Source organism: Sphaerodactylus townsendi, linkage group LG13 (genome assembly GCF_021028975.2).
Source record: "Sphaerodactylus townsendi isolate TG3544 linkage group LG13, MPM_Stown_v2.3, whole genome shotgun sequence".
Taxonomy (NCBI): Eukaryota; Metazoa; Chordata; class Lepidosauria; order Squamata; family Sphaerodactylidae; genus Sphaerodactylus; species Sphaerodactylus townsendi.
Genome location: NC_059437.1, coordinates 35,235,546 through 35,253,784, shown reverse-complemented (window position 1 = coordinate 35,253,784; position 18,239 = coordinate 35,235,546). Strand labels below are relative to the sequence as shown.

Genomic DNA, 18,239 nt, shown 5'->3' with positions numbered 1-18,239 from the left:
GGGCTGTGTGGCTGTGGTCTGGTGGATCGTGTTAGGAACAAGATCCGCCAGACCATGATCACACAGCCCGGAAAACCCACCAGAACCAGAAGAAATTAACATTTAAACAATACACATTAACAGTCAAGAGAACATAGCAAGGTATATGTAGGCAATGGCAGGACTTTCATCTCAGCAAGCACAGATGAGTACTGACCCCCTGTCCAGACACTAGCCAAGCCAGGACAACCCTCTGCCTGCAAGATCTAAGAGAGGTGTTAGATCATAAACGAAGCACTGGTTTGATTTCAAGGAATTTATTATTGTTATGGCCTGTCCCAACTCTTGCTAATATACTTTTAAACTGGGACTTCAACAACAGGTTAAAGTGCTAGTTGTGACTCTTGCATATCCACAGGCAGGCTGCGTTGCTATCTTGGAAGTTGGTTGTCTTTAATACCCGCATGCCCAGGCAACCAACAAAAACACCAACATCACAGTCCAGGAAACAAAGGGTCTTCCAAGTGAGAGAAGATGGATGGCAGAGCTGAGAGGTGTGAGCTGAAACTAAACAAATCCAAGTCAATATCTAACTACATGAATCAAAACTATGGTGGCCAGCTTGACAGCCCATTAAAGGTTCATTATTTCCAATGGCTTAAACCTGGAGTCCGGATTTTTGCTGTTGTTACTTCTGCCCATTTGCTGCTTGGTATTTTGTTATTGCACTAAGAAGAGTCATTCTACATACAACTGTTGTTAAACAAGCTCCAATTCACCTTCCTGAGCCCCAGAACAGGCTCCTCCGGGTTGCACAGCAACTTCCTCGAAGCAAACAGACTTTCATTCAGAGCAGTGAATGTTTTTGTCCATAGTGAATTGCTCTCAGAAATCTCTTTACTCAAAAATGCTGGAGAATAAAAGCTGTTATAAATACTACATAAATTCTCCATCCAGCCACTAAAACTGAATTTCACAGCTTAGCAGTTTGCCCTTCTAAGTAGTGTCACTTGGATTCTGGGAAGTCCCAATGAATGCTAGGATGTCATTTACATGACTTTCTTGTTAAAGAACATGAACTTGCTTGTGCATGCTCTGCTGGGTCTGTTCCTGGGACCTACTATGTTGTTCTATGCTTTCTATTCTAGATTACCTGCAACAGTCTTTCCTTCTGCTTGAAAGTTCACTTGGCCATGATGATCACTTTCTAACATGCTGTCCTTCTTGAAAACATTCCTGAAATGACTACTCAGTCTTCACCCATCTAGCTTCCTCTTCAATTTTGGCATGGAGTCTCCAATAGGTTGTTGTACAACTGAATGAACAAGACCATGTGATCCAACAGTCACACGTACAGTTTGCCTTCTGTCGTTCTAATTTGCCTTCCTTGTGGCCATATCATTCCTCAGAATCAGTTAAGTTCTGTTAAGACATACCATACCTCAAGTAGGGCACAGGCACAAAAGCCTCCTTCTGCTGTTGCCCCTCAAAAAACTGACTCTGAGGCCCTTTCCACATGGGTGCTGAGGGGGGGGTAAAAGGGCCGGGCATAGTTTATGCTGGAGATCTCTCAAGGGACCGCTCTCAAGATGGACGGTCCCGCTGGAAGCCGCCGCTGGCGGGCGCGCACAACCTTTTGCACAGCTGGGTGCTGCCCTTAAAACCCGCCAAGCTTACCTTCTGTCACCTTCTGTCGTGTTGTGGAGGCCAGGGGACACGCCCCCTGGCTAGAGCGACGACCCTGGAGAAAGAGGCCAGGGGGGCATGTCTCCTGGCCTGCACAACGCGACAGAAGGCGACGGGAGGTAAGCAGTGTTTGGGAGGGCCGGGGGAGAAACGCCGGCTTCCACCCGGTGCCAGTCGCATGGCACTGAATGGAAGGCGGCGTTTGCAAAAAACACCGTTTCAAAAACACCATTTTGGTGGGAACCGAGCGCCGCTGCAGCGATTTGGCAGCAGCGGCTGTGCGAGCGGTCCCCGCCAAAACAGTGTTTTACTGGTCCACCGCTGCCGCTTTTGGCCCGTGCAGAAAGGGCCTGAGCATGGGGTGACACATCTTCCATGATTCTGCCTAATCCCCTGTCAAAGCCATTTAAGGTAGCAGCCATCACTGCACTCGGCAGGAGTGAATTCCACAAGATGATTATACATAGTGTGAAGAAATGCTATTCCTTTTTCAATCTTAAATTTACTACACAACTTTAGATTGATATATGTTAAATGCTATATTTTTTATTTTAAAACTGTTATTCATGGCTTTATTTTATAGTGTTAGCTGCCTTTGATAGAATCTGGAGAATACAAATCATAAATAAACAGGGTGCCTCCAAGTTCTAATAATATGGGACAGATACAAAGTTCTCTCTACAAACTTTCTCCATACCATTCATACTTTCATGATCCTATATCATAGCTCTCCCTTTCTCATCTTTTTTGTAAACTGAAGAGCCTCTAATTCTTTAGCATTTCCTTTTAAGGAGGGTATTCCAACCACTTCCACATTCTGGTTCACCTTTTCCACCCTTTTTCCAAATCTAAAAATATCTCTTTAAAATATGGCAACAAAACTGTACACAGTATTCTAACTGTGGCTACACCATATATACAAGGGCATTATTATATTGGCTATTTTATTTTCAGTCCTTTCTTTAGTAATCCCTATCACAGGCCCTATTTCATTTTGACATGACCTTCCTTCCCAAGGTTGCTGGCAGATTAGACCTTAATCAGGACCTCTTATTACCTAGGATTGAGTATTTCATTCAAATAAAGCAACTACTTAAATTATCAATTTTTATCATCTACTGTTTTTTGCTAATTTTTTTCAACATGTTAACATGCCCTGGTGTCAATCTTTTTCACAGACAATTAAGGTAAGGTAAGCAACAGAGAACATGTTCTGCAGGCACAGATAACTCTGGAACGCACAGATAATCCTCTGGCACTTTCCTAAGCCTTGAAAATTTTTAAAAAATATTTACAGCAATATTAAACATTTAACATTTTATATCCCCAACCCTACCTGTATTGCCCCCAACATCTCCAGGAACACAGAGTTTACTTTACACTCACTGGGTGGTCAAAGAACTTCTATAATTGGACCAGATCTTTCAGAACAAATGTCTGCAGGCCCTCCAGTGACTTCCCAGCACTTCTCAGTCCTATCCAGTGACTTTCCCGAGTGTGGCCCACTGGGTCACAATGCTCATGAGGTTCATCCAAGCAACTTTCCCTGCCTACAATCACAGCACATTTCAATAGCGTCTTGCCAGCCTTTTTCTTGATACTGAAGTTTCATAGGTTAGATACCTGGCTAAGCCTTTAGCATTTGTCAGACACTATGCCTTAGGTGTGCATACCCACATCAAAACTGCCTCTTTTTAATCACAATTTTTGATCAGAATTTTTTTCCTTTCTGTTCCACGTGTATATCAATTTGCTGACTGAGAATCCACTTCATGCACCTGAAGTATATGTTATGTATGCATTTATTTACAATATATAGATTGCCTTTCCCACAGGGACCCAAGGTGAATTAAATACAGCAAGTCACTACAATCAACAACATGGTACATTCAATAACTAATACATTAGGAGATTAGAAGTCTAGAACTATCAGAAACAGAAGCACAGCATATTAACATGACACATAAGTGGTACAGAAATTACATAATAGGATCCTACTTAAAATATACTGAATACTGAAGACAACAACACAAGTCCCAATCATTTATTCAAGTAAGCCTGTGAACTATTTTGTACTGTGCAACCTTATTACCTGCACATAAAAACCCCCATAGTTCAGTTTTGCAACATTTGTGGAAGGCCAGGAGTGGGAGCTTTCCTGACAAACTCGAATAGCCCATTCCACAAGGCGGAAGCCACAGTGGAGAAAGCACAGGTACAGGCCGTTGTTGATTCTAACCATTTACAGGTTGGCATTTGCAACTGGCATATTCAGCTGACACAAGCAGAATTGTCATGACAGAGCATAGGAAGATAGGCAGTCCTGCAAACAAGAGGGGACATGACTATGAAGGACTTTATACATGATAAAAGTAAAGGTAGTCCCCTAGGCCCGTGGTGGCGAACCTTTGGCACTCCAGATGTTATGGACTACAATTCCCATCAGCCCCTGCCAGCATGGCCAATTGGCCATGCTGGCAGGGGCTGATGGGGATTGTAGTCCATAACATCTGGAGTGCCAAAGGTTCGCCACCACTGCCCTAGCTGATGGGAATTGTAGTCCATAACATCTGGAGTGCCAAAGGTTCGCCACCACTGCCCTAGGCAAACACCATGTAATTACTGACCCATAGGGCAAAGTCACATCATGATTGGTTCTGGTGAGTTTTCTGGGCTGTGTGGCCGTGGTCTGGTATATCTTATTACTAATGTTTCACCTGCATCTGTGGCTGGCATCTTCAGAGGTGTATCACAGAGAAAAGTCTGTTACACACTGTGTCTAGTGAGAAGAGAAAGTTTGGTGAGGCATATACTGTCCATGTCCCAGGGTGGGGAACCAATCAGTAAGTGTTTGAGTGGAACTTGCTATGCAAAGGTGTGGTTGAGTGCATTGTATCGCAGGTGGGGTTATCAGTCCATTTTTAAAAAATAAGTCCATCACATCATGATGTTTACTATGTATACTTTGTTTACAGGGTGGTTTGCCAGTGCCTTCCCAAGTTGTCTACTATTTACTTGAGTATGGTAACAAATGTCCAATCAATGCAGCATCTACAGAATGAGAGTTATGCGCATGCTCCGTCTAGCTACTGCTAATAGTTGAGACATGACATTCTGAAGTTTCCAACTGATTTTGAGGGGAGATCAATCTACAGTGCATCACTGTAATGTAGTATCAATGTTACTGCAGTGTAAATCTAGGTGGCCAGGTCAGGAATATCAAGATACAAGTCTGTCTTATAAGCTAGGTTGAGCTGAAAGAAAGGGGGGCTTTTTTTGAAGCTGCATTAATTGGTTTCTCCAGTAATACAGTTGAATCCAGGATGACCACCTTCCTAACCAGCATTACCTCAGCCTTTCAAGGGTTTAGTATCAATTTGTTCACTTATGGCCAGTTAAACACTGCAGTGTTTACCTAAACACTGCAGTGACTCAGGGCCTCTACACCATGTCAACAGGAGATTTGGATAAGGAAATATAGAGTTGAGTATCATTAGCATATTGAGAACAACCAAACCCAAAACAACAAATCATTCTAAGGGCTTTACAATGAGGTTAAAAAGCATGGGGGAACTGTATTACTCCACCCTGTGATTATTCTCCAATTTATCAGCATTCAGAGTGCAAACTAACAGAGGCTGAAGTTGGTTTACAATTCCCCATTTGAACTTCCTAATTTCTTTTTCATGAATTCAATGACAAATATTGAGGACAATTTAAAAGTTGTACACCCCAAAAATAAAGTTTGGACCACCACAAACATACAGCTCCACGTTCAGGGACTCTTCTGTCCAAGAGGACACATGCTAGTTCCTGGTCCAAAGTCCAATTCTTGTTCCAGTTGCTCCAAAGTGGGGTGCCCCATGACAAATGCACACACAGATACTAGGACCCAGCTGTACCCCAAAATAAGCGTTGGACCATCCCAAATCACACATGCCTACATGCCAGAGGTGGTCCTTTGCAAGAAGACATACAGTGGTGCCCAGTTCAAACCCTGGTTCTGGCACCAAGAGCTTCTATTTGAGTCACCACCTAGAAGCCTGTATTGCAAAGTTTTGGAAAAGGAAAAGGAACTCAAACAGTTGCATGCCCTCTGTACCCCAAAATCAAGTTTTGACCACCTAAACCCCCACTTTTTGGGAACTCTGCTCCCCAAGGGGTTGTATGCTGGTTCCTGGTCCAAAGTAAAGTTCTTGTGCACATTCCTATGCTCCAGAGACTCTCCCTTGCAGGAAGATGTATAGCTGCTGAGGAAGTTACAATTAGCAAACAATTTTTTATGCTTTTAGTGCCACTATTTAAAAAAACTGCCACTGTAAATCACAGCACTTTACAATTTTAAGGCTTGGGGTAACAAAGCAGTAACAATCCTCGCATTGTCTTCTTTTTGTATTTTTGGATATTGCAGTACCAATATAAAAGAGGTGATACTGTTGTACACATGCTCAGCTAATGATTTTTCGAAAACACAGGTATATATGAAACCAGTTAATGTTAGTGTCATGGGGTTAGTGTGTCAGATAAGAAGTGGGTTCATATCTCCAAATGGGTACCCTTAAGACTGTTACCCTCTCTTAACCCACCTCATAAAGCCATTATGAGGAGAACATAAAAAAGGATCAGCCAGGCACACTGTTCTTAGCTCCTTGAATGAAGGGTTGGATAAAATTAGAGAGACAGACGACAGACAGAACAAAATATTCTTACCTGAAGCTGCCATAAACTATGAGGAGAATGGAAATTAGGAACGTAGACACTTGGCTGGAATCCACGAGGGAATAAGCCCTGAATGAGAGACAAGACAGATAGAAAATATTATAGCACAGCAGCCTTCCATTAAATGCCTATCATAAATCTCTGTCCAATTCTTCAATTATTAAAAAAGCTCATTAAAACAACAGGGGAACTCTTCCTACTGTTTTCTCAATTCACAGATTAGAACACTGATGAATTCCTCCTGAATGTGGAAAAATTACATTGAAAGGTGCCACACACTCAACTGCTTCATTTTCTTAATGTAACCATTTATAAAACTTTTATTACCAAAGAAAGATATTCCAGCAGCATTCTGCATGTACACAGCAGATCACTTTGTTTTATTTCAAACAAGCAGGTGAATAGGGCAAGCAACATCAGCCTTCCAGTTAGCAGGCAGAGGTGTCCTCTAGGCACCCAGCATGCTCTCCTCAGGTATTCCACAAAGCACAACTCTGGAGTTTGTTGAATGTATGCTGATCCTCCAGTGTGACTTCAAAATATCATTGATTGAAGAGGGAGATGTGCAAGCTGTTCTCATGCCAAATCTCAGAATTGATTACTGAGAATGGTGAAATACTGAACAACGGGCACTGGACCAAAGCTCTAAGCCCAAGAATCTGATCTGAAGGCCATCAATTAATATTGAATGTAACTGATCAGGAGCACAAATTTTAACTGAATAGGCAACTCTTTTAAAATTTGCTTATCGTTAAAACGTCAATACATATCTTTTTCAAATGGGGAGGAAATGCAAAAAGTTAATACCATGCAATGATAAGCTATCACTGCTTGTTAAACATTTTTCACTACATGTAAAAGCAACCCATCAGAACAAAAATGGACTCCAAAACCTATGCCCTTAACTTATAGCCCAAACAATTAAAATGTGTCCTCATCAATTCCATCCACAAAGATGTGGCCCTTTTTGCCCTGGCCCCTCCCATCCGTCTCCTGTCATTTCCTCCCATCCACCCCCAACAATCAATACATTTAGGCTGCACACTTTACTCAGAGCAAAGATCCTTCTTTTGTTTACACCACTATGTAAATCACTAGGTACACAGATTATGAAAAGAACAAACTGTTGCTGGGTATCTGAATTCTGCTTTTGCAACTACTGTTGCTGGAACTTCTAGACTTGACTATTTCCCCCCATACATACGAAAAAGAACTGTGCCCCCAAGCCTTCTCCCCAATATAGCTTTGTATACACAGCCCTAACACGGAGACGTAGAAATCTCACTGGCACAGCTTCTGACATAATACTGCCTGCCAGTTAAATCACAGTCTCTAGGACTTAGGTTATATGGATTAACCTTCTTTCACATGCCTAATGCAATAAGATATCCCCATGGCCCAGATGAGCTCAACGTGAAGGCTAAGCTTCTTTTGCACAACACAATGTGGAAAAAAAGTGTTTAAGACTGCAAGACTGAAACACTGAAATATCTTCTGCCTGAGTGGACAACACTAAGGCTTGCCAAAGTGCCTCACTCATTCAGCGATAGATGGATTCCAAACAAGCTAACAGCAAATAAAACAAACTGTATGCCTCCCTCTTGTGCACATGTAATACACACAGCAATGCAGCAATTCACTGCACGTCAAGCATTCAGAAAAAGAAGTCATGAAAAGACCCTCAAATATCTGGAAAAATATGGCCTAAGACATTTGATTTAGAGAGCACAGTGGCACAGCAACAACACAGATGTAGTTCAGTGCAAGAACAGCCTAATAATCTTTTCTCTATAAAAGGGTAAATTGTTAGGTTCGGTCTGTCACCAGTGGGAAGGCACAGTCAGGTGTAAAAAAGGGAAAGTACTTGCTCAATTGATGCTTATGACCAAGGGGATTTGGGCTGTTCAAAGAAGCTAAGAAGACTTCAACTGTGATAAACCCAGGAAAGTACGCTACTGCCTGTGAAAAGTCTCCCATCCTATGCTCCAGATCCATTTCACAAATTAATCTACTATGCAGTATTTCTCTCACTGTCTATACATTATTCTGCAGTTTTTACTACCTTGCATCAGCTAATCAAAGAACTTTGCTGGGTATTGACACACAACACCTGAACACTGGAAATCGACCACTAGTTACTCACCGTGAGGGGTCCTTCTCCTCTAAGCAACAGGGGATTTTTGTGTCTGTTTCCCACCAATTATCCAGGGAGGCAGGAACAAAACAGCTTTCTGTTTCCTGTGGGAGTCGCCCCTTGATCTCCAGTTTAGGGAACTCTGAACAGCCGAGTAACAAACTTTAAAATAGTAACTTATAACAAATTGACCAAAAACAAATAAGGTAAAGACAGGAACAGGAACCAGGCTCTAGCACAGGTGTCAAACTCGTAGCCCTTCAGATGTTATGGACTACAGTTCCCATCGTCCCCTGCCAGCATGATGCTGGCAGGGGATGATGGGAACTGTAGTCCATAACATCGGGAGGGCCATGAGTTTGACACCTATGCATGTGATTGTACTATTATTTTTAGTTGCCTGGAAATACTCAAGTCAGAGCTTGACACGGAGGAGGATGAAAACATGTCATGGAAGGGCCAAGATATCCTCTATCACTCAGAGGACAAAGACTCTTCATGGTGAGTAATCAATGGTCATTCTCCCTCTGAGCAGAAGGACGTCTTGTGGGACTTCTCCAAGCGGTGTCCCTAATTAGGGTGGGACATAGTGACAGGAGGTTTTTCTGTGCTGAAGACTGGATCTTCACTGCTTCCCGATGAAGTGCCGAAGACCAGGAGCCGAATTGCTTGTTTGTGTATGTCCTTGTAGCAATGTTGTCAGTTCGGACACAAACATCATCAGCTTGGAAAATACCATCATGCAGTGCAAAGGCCAAAGGGAAGGGCCCTGAATTGAAGATGGCACCCCAACATGCAGAACGTGAAAAAACCTGCAGTGCAGGAACGATGGACATATGCAAGTAGATTACTATGTGGCCAACTGACCATCATGAATTCTCCTGGAAATAGTATCTCCAACATCGATCAAAAGGTCTCCATGTGAAAGTGATGAAGATTGACAAACTTGCTGACAAACTTTAGGTCCAGTATCGCCTTGACTCAGGCCCAGTTCTTTTTGGGGGCCATAAAGAGTCAGAAATAGACCTTGCCACTTGTGGGGAACTGGTTCCCAGGTGCACGAAGGTTGAAAAGGTGTTCTACTGCCATGGAGATGTTGAGTATTTTGTCCTGGTTGGAGGAACAGGAGGAGAATAGTTGTTGTTCCAGGGGAATGACTAGAAATTCTGTGGTGTAGCCCTGGGACACTACTTCTACGGCCCTGGCATCCTGGATGGAGCTTTGCCACACCTCTGCAAACAGGGCCAGTCTCCTTCTGCCCCTCCACTGGAGCTCCTGAGGAGTACTCCTTAGGAGGCAAGGGTCTCCACTTCAGTTTTAATGGGAACTCTGAGGTGGCAGCTGCCATTTTGAGCCATTTGTCGCCTGTTACGCCTGTTCTGCACAGAGCTGTGGCTGCCGTGACGTCTGGGCTCACTAGGGTCAAGGCAGCTTCTTGGTCATGCCTGCCTAGCCTGTGGAGATCTCTGCCTGTGCTGTGATCAGCGCCTCCATGTCTTCCTCTGAAAGGAAACTGTTGGCAGGAGCAGCCTGCATAATGCTTGCCTTAGGCAAGGCTTTGATCTGCTGCATCAGTAACAATTCTCTCCTCCCCCTCCCCCCCCCCCACACCCATGCAACAGCAAAGCAGGGAGGTTGAAAGAAATAAGACTTAGAGGGGTTAGGAAAATGAAAGCTCAAATGTATAAATAGCCTTAAGACTGAAAGATAAGATGCAAAAGTAGAGCAGGTAACTAAACTAATGCTTCTCCCTCTGAGGCAGGAAAGAAATTGGAGATCAAGGGGCAACTCTCACAGGAAATAGGAAGTTGTTAATTTGTTCCTGTCTCCCTGGATAACTGGTGGGAAACACCCACAAGATGTCCTCCTGCTCAGTGGGAGAATGTGCCAAGCATCTGAGACTTCGCCAGGTCTTTTCCATGCTTTCAAATATACCTTCAAAGTCATGAGATCTAGAAAACTTAGGTGTATTTTTAAATTAAAGGAATTATTACAATACAAATTTGCAATAGCTCCTGAAGCATACCAAAGAATTGCAGAAGAAAATTAGTTTGTGTTTTATAGATTACAGCAAACATTTGATTGTGTAGAACATGAAAAGCTATGGATCATAAACAAATATTAAAATACATGATTGTGCAACAGCACCTGACTGTTTTGATGAGCAACTTATATTCTGGACAAGTGTCAGATAAGAATATATATTATCTCCCTATCCATTCATTCTATCAGGAAAGCATTAACATGAGGGAAACTGGATACTGAAGATGAATATAGCCTATAAAAATGTTACTTATTTGGGCATAAAGATATCCACAATAATAATAATAATAATAATAATAATAATAATAATAATAATAATAATAATAATAATAATAATAATAATAATAATAATAATAATAATAATAATAATAATTTGTCTTTAAGCCAGTGATACATGGCATTAAACAAAAGCTTGGATCATGGAAATCACTTAATCTATCCATTTATGCCATCACAATGATGTTAACATTCAAACTGACTTATCAATGAATATTCCTTATGTTGTTAGTGAAAAAATCTTAAAAGAATGGCAAAAAAATTGAAGATCTAAGAAACCCAAAGTAGATTGGATGATTGCATGGGCTTAAGGTCCTCAAGTGGTTTTGCTACCCCGATACAAAAGCCTATCACAATGCTACTAAGATAATTTGTGCTTGCAGGTGGCTGAATATAAACAGCACATCATCAGAACTGGTAATGGAACAAACTGAAGTTGAAATGCCACTTAAAACTTTGCTTTGGGCTGACAAAGAGACAAGGAGAAGAGTTTACCTTTTAATTAATAACCTTTAACTAATTTGGAATAGATATAAAAGAAAGCTTTTTCCAGATATCAGCAGCCAAAGATTTGGACAGTCCACAAAAGTTTCAACTTGCTACCTTGAGTAAATGGGAAATATTCAAACTTGACTGTTATGAAAACTTGATATCTCAGAGAGATATACTTCAATATGATGCTGTGAGGAAAAACAGTGATGATTATATACTGTGGCTTAAATATTTGCAGATGAAAACTTCTGGGGGACAAAATGACTTACATCTGATATACCCTTAAGGCAAACAAATGAATTTGAAAACTTAATTTTGAAGCCTCAGAAGCATTTTCTCTCCAAGTTGTATAATTTCATTTATTATCACTGTGTTTACTGCTTCAAGTTATCTTACTTGTAAGTGGTCTCAAGATCTAGGCTATGAAAAAGCTGATATCTGGAATTTTGCTTTGTCTAGAGGCTCTGCATTTTCTGTTTGTTTGAACTTCAAAGAAAACATCTTTAAAATGATTTATCATTTATATCTTACACCAAAATTGATCACAAAGGCTTATATTTCATGTGTTGGTAATTGTTGGTATAGTCAACCCATGTCAAGAGACTTTTTGCACATGAGGCAACTCTGCCCAAGTGATGTGGACTATTGGAATTATCAATTTGCTAAACTAAACAGTAATATTCCAAAGACACTTGAAACTCTACTGATAAATTACTTAACTTCATTTATGGACGACTTACAAATCATATTGATAAATTTAATTACAACAGCGAGATTAAATTTTGAACAATACTGGAAATTGAAAGAGTCTCCAAATATACAGACATGGCTAGATTAATGGGATGATACTTACCAGATGGTTAGACTTACCTTTTTAGTTAATAGTAAGAACTTTACATCACTGTGGCCCAATTGACTGAGAGTTATCGATCGTATTTAAGTAAAATATGTTACTATTATTTGAACATATTTTGTATGTCAGTTTTGTTTCGTGAGGTAATAAAGCTTATTAAAGTGACAAAGTAGGATTACAACAGAACATCAAGACAACAGTAATGACTTTTTGTTCCTTTGAAGGCTTAATCATCAACCAAGACAGAGACTGCAACCAAAAAATCAGAAGGAGCCTGAGTTGAAAGGACAGCCATGAAGGAAATAGAAAAGATCATTAAATGTAAGCGAGTGTTTCTAAAGATCAAGGTAATTCATAATATGGTATTCCCCATTGCCATATATGGGTGTAGAAGTTGGACAGTGAAGAAAGCTGATGGGAAGAAAGTTGATTCATTCAAAATACGATGTTGGAGGAGAGTTTTACAGATACGTGGACTGCCAAAAAAATCAACTAAGTAGCTTGTAGATCAAATCAAGCCTGAATTCTCTCTAGAAGCTAAAATGACTAAACCGAGGCTAGTACTTTGATCATATTGTGAGAAGACAAAGATCATTGGAAAAGACAATATAGATAGGAAAAGTTGAAGGCAGTAGGAAAAGAGTAAGACCCAGCATGAGACAGATTAACTCAATTAAGGAAGCCACAGTCCTCAGTTTGTAAGACCTGAACAAAGCTGTTAATGACAACACATCCTGGAGGTCATTCATACATAAAGTTGCCATAAGACAAAATTGACTTGACATCACAATAGACACACAACACAAGATTAACAGGATACTGTACCTTTTCTGCATTCCCATGGATTCACAGTATGTACAGCTGTGGCACCAGTGCCACCAATTAACATTTCAGTTTGAAATATGGCTCACTCAGATTCAAGTTTCACCACAGCTCTGAAGAGTGAGACAACATGAGCCTGTATTTTAAAAGTGAATTGACCACATGCTTTGCAAACTTTGCAGGGCAGCTCAAGGATTAAGCAGAATCTGGCTACCGTTCAGTTTAATGAGAGGGGTTCCAAAACTAAGTAAAGTACCATGAAAGGACTAAAATACTTTCCTAAAGCCTTCACAGGCTAACGATGGTGTAGAACCCATCTTGGGGAGGGGGGGACTTCGCATGGATTCTGCTCCTATCTGCGATTCTTTTGTTTTAACACAGTTTGCAGCCACTTCCGAGTTAACGGCTGGGCAGGGAGGCACTTGTAATGCAGCTGCATTCCATTTGTCTTTTCTTCCCTGCTTGGCATCTGCATGACCACGCGGGTGCACAGGGTCCTAATGTCTGTCGGCATGGCTGTGGGGGCCCAGTTGTGCATGCCTCCATAGCCATGCATTGGTGGGAGACAGGTTTGTTTGTTTTTTAATAAGTGCCTCCCTGTGAAGGCGCAACGGCAACCCACATTGCTTCTGTGGGCTCCGTTCACTGCCTGTACGGAGGCATGCAAACACACCAACTGAACAGCAGATTGCTTTATCTCAACTGCAACCCGCTGTACTTTTGCTGTGAGGAAGGGGCCAAGGCCTTAAAAATTGGTCAGACTACTAACCTCTCAAAATTGTTGAGCTACATTTGCCAGTCTGAAAAGCCTGAACCCAACACACATACAGAAATCATCCAGAAAATCAAGGAACTGTACTGTCAAGAAAACACTCGCACCTACTTGTGACAAATGCACATGGATAGTCAACTGAAGAAAATTTAGTCCTATCAAGGATGATGAGGGCCCAGGGAAAATGTGGGCATCCTCTACTCCCCAAACCCCCAACAGCTTTCGTTCTTCTCCAATTATGGGAGGCACTGAAAATATCCCTGTGATATTATTTCTGTCTGGAATGAATGGAATGCTTTTCAAAACAAGATTTTATTCTCAAAATGTCTAGCATGAAAAATTCTAGGCAAGACAATCTGGAGCACTAGACAACAATAATTCATGTGTGCTCAGAATCATGCAACATTAAGAATATGTTTATTGTTTAAAAGTGATTGATTCTGTCCACAATGAATATGCTATAATGTATACAACACTACGCTATTGAAGAGTTCAGTGTTTCTGACATGACTGCATGAGACTGTGCCTTGTTCAGATCTACACCTTCGCCATTCTACTTGCAGGCTGCGGAGCGACGACTGTGTTTTGGCAATGCTGGATAGAGTGGTAAATACAGAAGGAAAAAGTCTGTTGTTACTGCACTCCAGTCGGAGGCTTTATTTTGTCAGCATTAAGCTGTAGCCTTGTGGTACATTTTTGTCCTTCACAACCTTGTGGTTGTGTACTACCCCTTTTGCTCATTATGGTGAAATGTTGATTAGGGAGCACAAACAGTACCAATCTTTTGTCTATTTACCTGCCAGTGTGACAGCCCTTGTAGTCAAAAAGGTGAGGCAGAATCACCTTGAACAAACTGAGCTACAATGGGAGAGACAGGGAGTTCGAGGCACACTCAAATCCCCCTTTCTCTTCTACCCCAACTTATGGTGCCTCATTAGTGGGTAACAATGGTGGGAGGCAAGAAGAGGCAGAAGATATTCAAGCATCACCAATTTTTCCCCTCTCTCTTCCTTCCTATACAGTGCAGTCAGGGAAGGGTAGACACATGAAGTCTAATAATGTCAGGCATGCAGTGAACAATAAATCCTGGAAGGGGGGAGGCGGGACAGAAACAGGGAGACACTGCAAGTATTCCTCTCAGATGCCTGATGTCACCACCTCAGCATGCTACCACACAAGGCAAATAAACTGGGTTAGGGCAGAATAAAGGAGGGGGAATTCTGCTCAGATGTACTATTGGGGAGCCAAAGAATAAACTGACAGGCGTGATGCTCGCCACACAACGAAAGTGGACTTTGTGACTGCTGGAACCTGCATTCCAAATTACAGGACTGTGAACTTCAATAGCATCTCCACCTGTAAGATGCTTTTCTTGGGTGCAGTTACGTATAGTTTTCTGAAACATTATGAGCCCCCACTCCCAGTTTCAAACAGGAAATGTTTTAGGGAAACCCTTTAGCTAAGCTCTACCATCCATTGCTGGTGGCTTGTCTGATCCAGCGAGGCGCTATTTAAGGTTCTCAGGAAAGAACTTCCACTCAAAATCACTTAACACAAATCAGTTCTGCTCTTCCTGTTAACTGAACCTGAGCAGGTACACTTGGTTCTATGAAGTTACCATATAACAGTAAGGCAACAAGGAGTCTGGGAGAAGAAAACGAAGCAAGATTGAAATCAGCCTGCTTCTCGGGTTACAGTATTGTGTTCAGCACTCGACCTAAACTGTTCTGCTATTAACAGGCTTATAATGTAGGACACTCCGCCCTACCCCCACCTTCAACGTGTACACACTTGTCTATAAAATGTGCAACTAAGGTCTGTTGGAGAACGGTTAAGCAACACAGGGGAAGTTCACAATGTGATGTTGTATCCCTGAGGAGACTGCTGGGTGACTGGTTGTTTGTTAATGGCAGAGGGGGCCAAGGCATGCAACCCCCACCGAGGGCAAGGCCAGAGACACACAACAAGCACTGTTCTGAAACAGCTCTGGGTGTCAGCCTTCCATCTTCTACAATGACTGCATTCTTGTCTACACAACAAGCCAGCAGTCAGCTTTCTAGCCTGTCACAGGCAGCTCTACAGTTCTTTACCTACAGAACAATTCCAGGAATGACTTTGCTGTTCACACTCTATACATAGCTCCAAACATTAAACAGAGAAAGTATGTCCTTCCAGTCTGTCTCAACAGAACTGGTTAATTTCATTGTCTTTAGAATGGAGGAAGATCAAATACTCTGCTAAATCAAATATTTTCTCGCTGGGAAAAAAGTCCAAAATTAAATCAAATCATATCTCAGCCTGACATCAGTAGGCCACCTGTGGCACACTGTTGGCCTGGACTAACTCTCCCTCAATTTATAAATGCTTTCCTTCTGCTACATGGAGGCAAGTCTTTAAGCGGCTATTGTTCGGGCAAATTTGTTGTGACTCAAAATCATCACCAGAAAGCAAAGACATGCTTTTGCATACCTAAGGGCTAGCACCTGTAGTGTCTCCGCTGAGAAGCTGCCCCTCCACCAATGCCAAACCAATCTCTCTCTCTCCCTCTCTCTCTCTCCCCCCCCTCTCTCCCCCTCTCTCCCCCTCTCTCTCTCTCCCCCCCCCCCCCCCCCATTTCAGTTGACTTAGCTCTCTCCATCCTTCTGAGGTTGGTAAAATGAGTACCCAGCTTGCTAGGAGTAAAGTGCAGAGGGCAATGACAAACACAGTCTGCCTAGTAAAACTCTGTGATGTGGCATCACCAGGTGTCACTATGAACTTCAGGGCTAAGCAGGAATTAGAACCCAAGCCTTCTTTAAATACTGCAGTGTACCTAATGTAAAAAAGAAAAATTATTATTTAAAAAATCCTAACAAGGAATGACAGTTGGTTAATTAAAGTGCAAGTTATTTCAAAAGCAACTCCTATACTGAGATTCTGCAAATTTAATTTGGTTGGAAGACGGACAAATTAATTTCTTGAACAGATCGGGGGGGGGGGGGTGTTAAACTCTTTGCGCCCTTCGTCCCTACTCCACAGAGAGGAAGTATCAATACATGGAACCACTGATAAGCAACAATCTCTTGAGCTTATCAGCTTTAAATTTTCCAGTAGGAGCAGGAAAGCACCTAACATTTGAATTACCACATCATGGAGAAAGAGAGAGAAAAGAGGAGGCAGACTCACATAAGAAATAGTAATGGTGCCTCACCAGAACATGCACTAGAAGGCAGCAACCTCATATGATAGTCTATAATATGGCCTGTCCCTACTGCTACATCTACCCCACCCTATAATCACTGGGATCCCAGATCCCATTCTGGCCCCCATGTGGGAAACAATACACATAGCTCAAACCAGTATTACACATGTCCCTATACACATACTATGATGATTTAAAACCTATGGTTTAAAACATATTATTTAAGTCCTTGGAGCCGCTCACTTGTTCACTCACACTCACACACACACCCCTCCCTCAGCCTGCTCCACCTGCAGCACAGTCTTTACTAGATCCTTCTGCTAACTACAACAAGAAAGGATACCCCTCCCCAAACAGGCCCACAATGGGCAGCGCCCTTATGCCTCTGCTCAAGGCCGCTGCCTTCGGCTGCTGTTGTGGCTGAAGTAGCTGCCAGGCCCCACTCCTTGCAGGTGTTTTCACTGAGGTGGGAAAGACTGCCACTCCCTCTGGCTGCAGACTCCAGCTCATCAGGTGCTGCTCTCAGTTCTCCTGGTGGCACAAGGCAGAGTGGTCTAGCAGGCTGGCTGGCTCCACTGCAGTCAGGACTGATAGACTTCAAACCAAATCTGAATTGTGTATAAGGCATGCCAAATTTTAGGTGAATGACAATTGCAGCCAACGCTAGGAGAGCATGGAAATTTAGAAGTGTTAGACGATGAAGTTTATATTACAGATTTTACAAGAGGTCAGAGAACCAGACCAGGATGAGAAAGACCCAGGTTCAAATTCCCTCTCTGCCATGAAGTGCTCTAGATGACCTTTGGTAAGTTACTCAATTTCTCTCTCAACTCTCTCAATTTCTCTCTCAACTCACAGGGCTGTCATCAGGATAAACTGGGAGAAGAAGCCATAAGATAAAAATATGACTAATGAATATTCTCTGCACAGAATAAAGCAAAGAACTGATTTGTTTATTTTGCATAGGAAAACTGGAACATCTAAAATCTAACCAGAGCACAGAGGATGGAAGCTAGACTACAGGGATTCATGTTGGAGAATAAGAGCAAAAGTCCAGTAGCGCCTTAAAGACTAACAAAATGTCTGGCAGGTTGTGAGCGTTAATGAGTCACAGCTCACTTCTTCAGAACATGCTTAACCAAAAATAACCTCTGTTGAAGAAAGCTTGGTCTACAAGAGTAAGTATCATACTCTAGCACTGCAAAGTTGAAGATAAATTTGGCTGTGGTTTGGGAGAAATGATGGGTCAAAAGATGGACCATCAGGTGGGGGAAGTAAAAAA

The 18,239-nt window shown here is 42.1% G+C and overlaps 1 protein-coding gene across 1 annotated transcript in view; it reads right to left on the bottom strand.

Annotated features, from left to right (window-relative positions):
• The window catches only part of SPPL3 (signal peptide peptidase like 3), a 74,154-nt gene that overhangs the window by 21,060 nt on the left and 34,855 nt on the right, over nt 1-18,239 (bottom strand). The window contains exon 2 of the mRNA XM_048514264.1: nt 6,376-6,453. Within this exon, the coding sequence (XP_048370221.1) occupies nt 6,376-6,453 (78 nt within the window). The remainder of the gene's footprint in view (nt 1-6,375; nt 6,454-18,239) is intronic.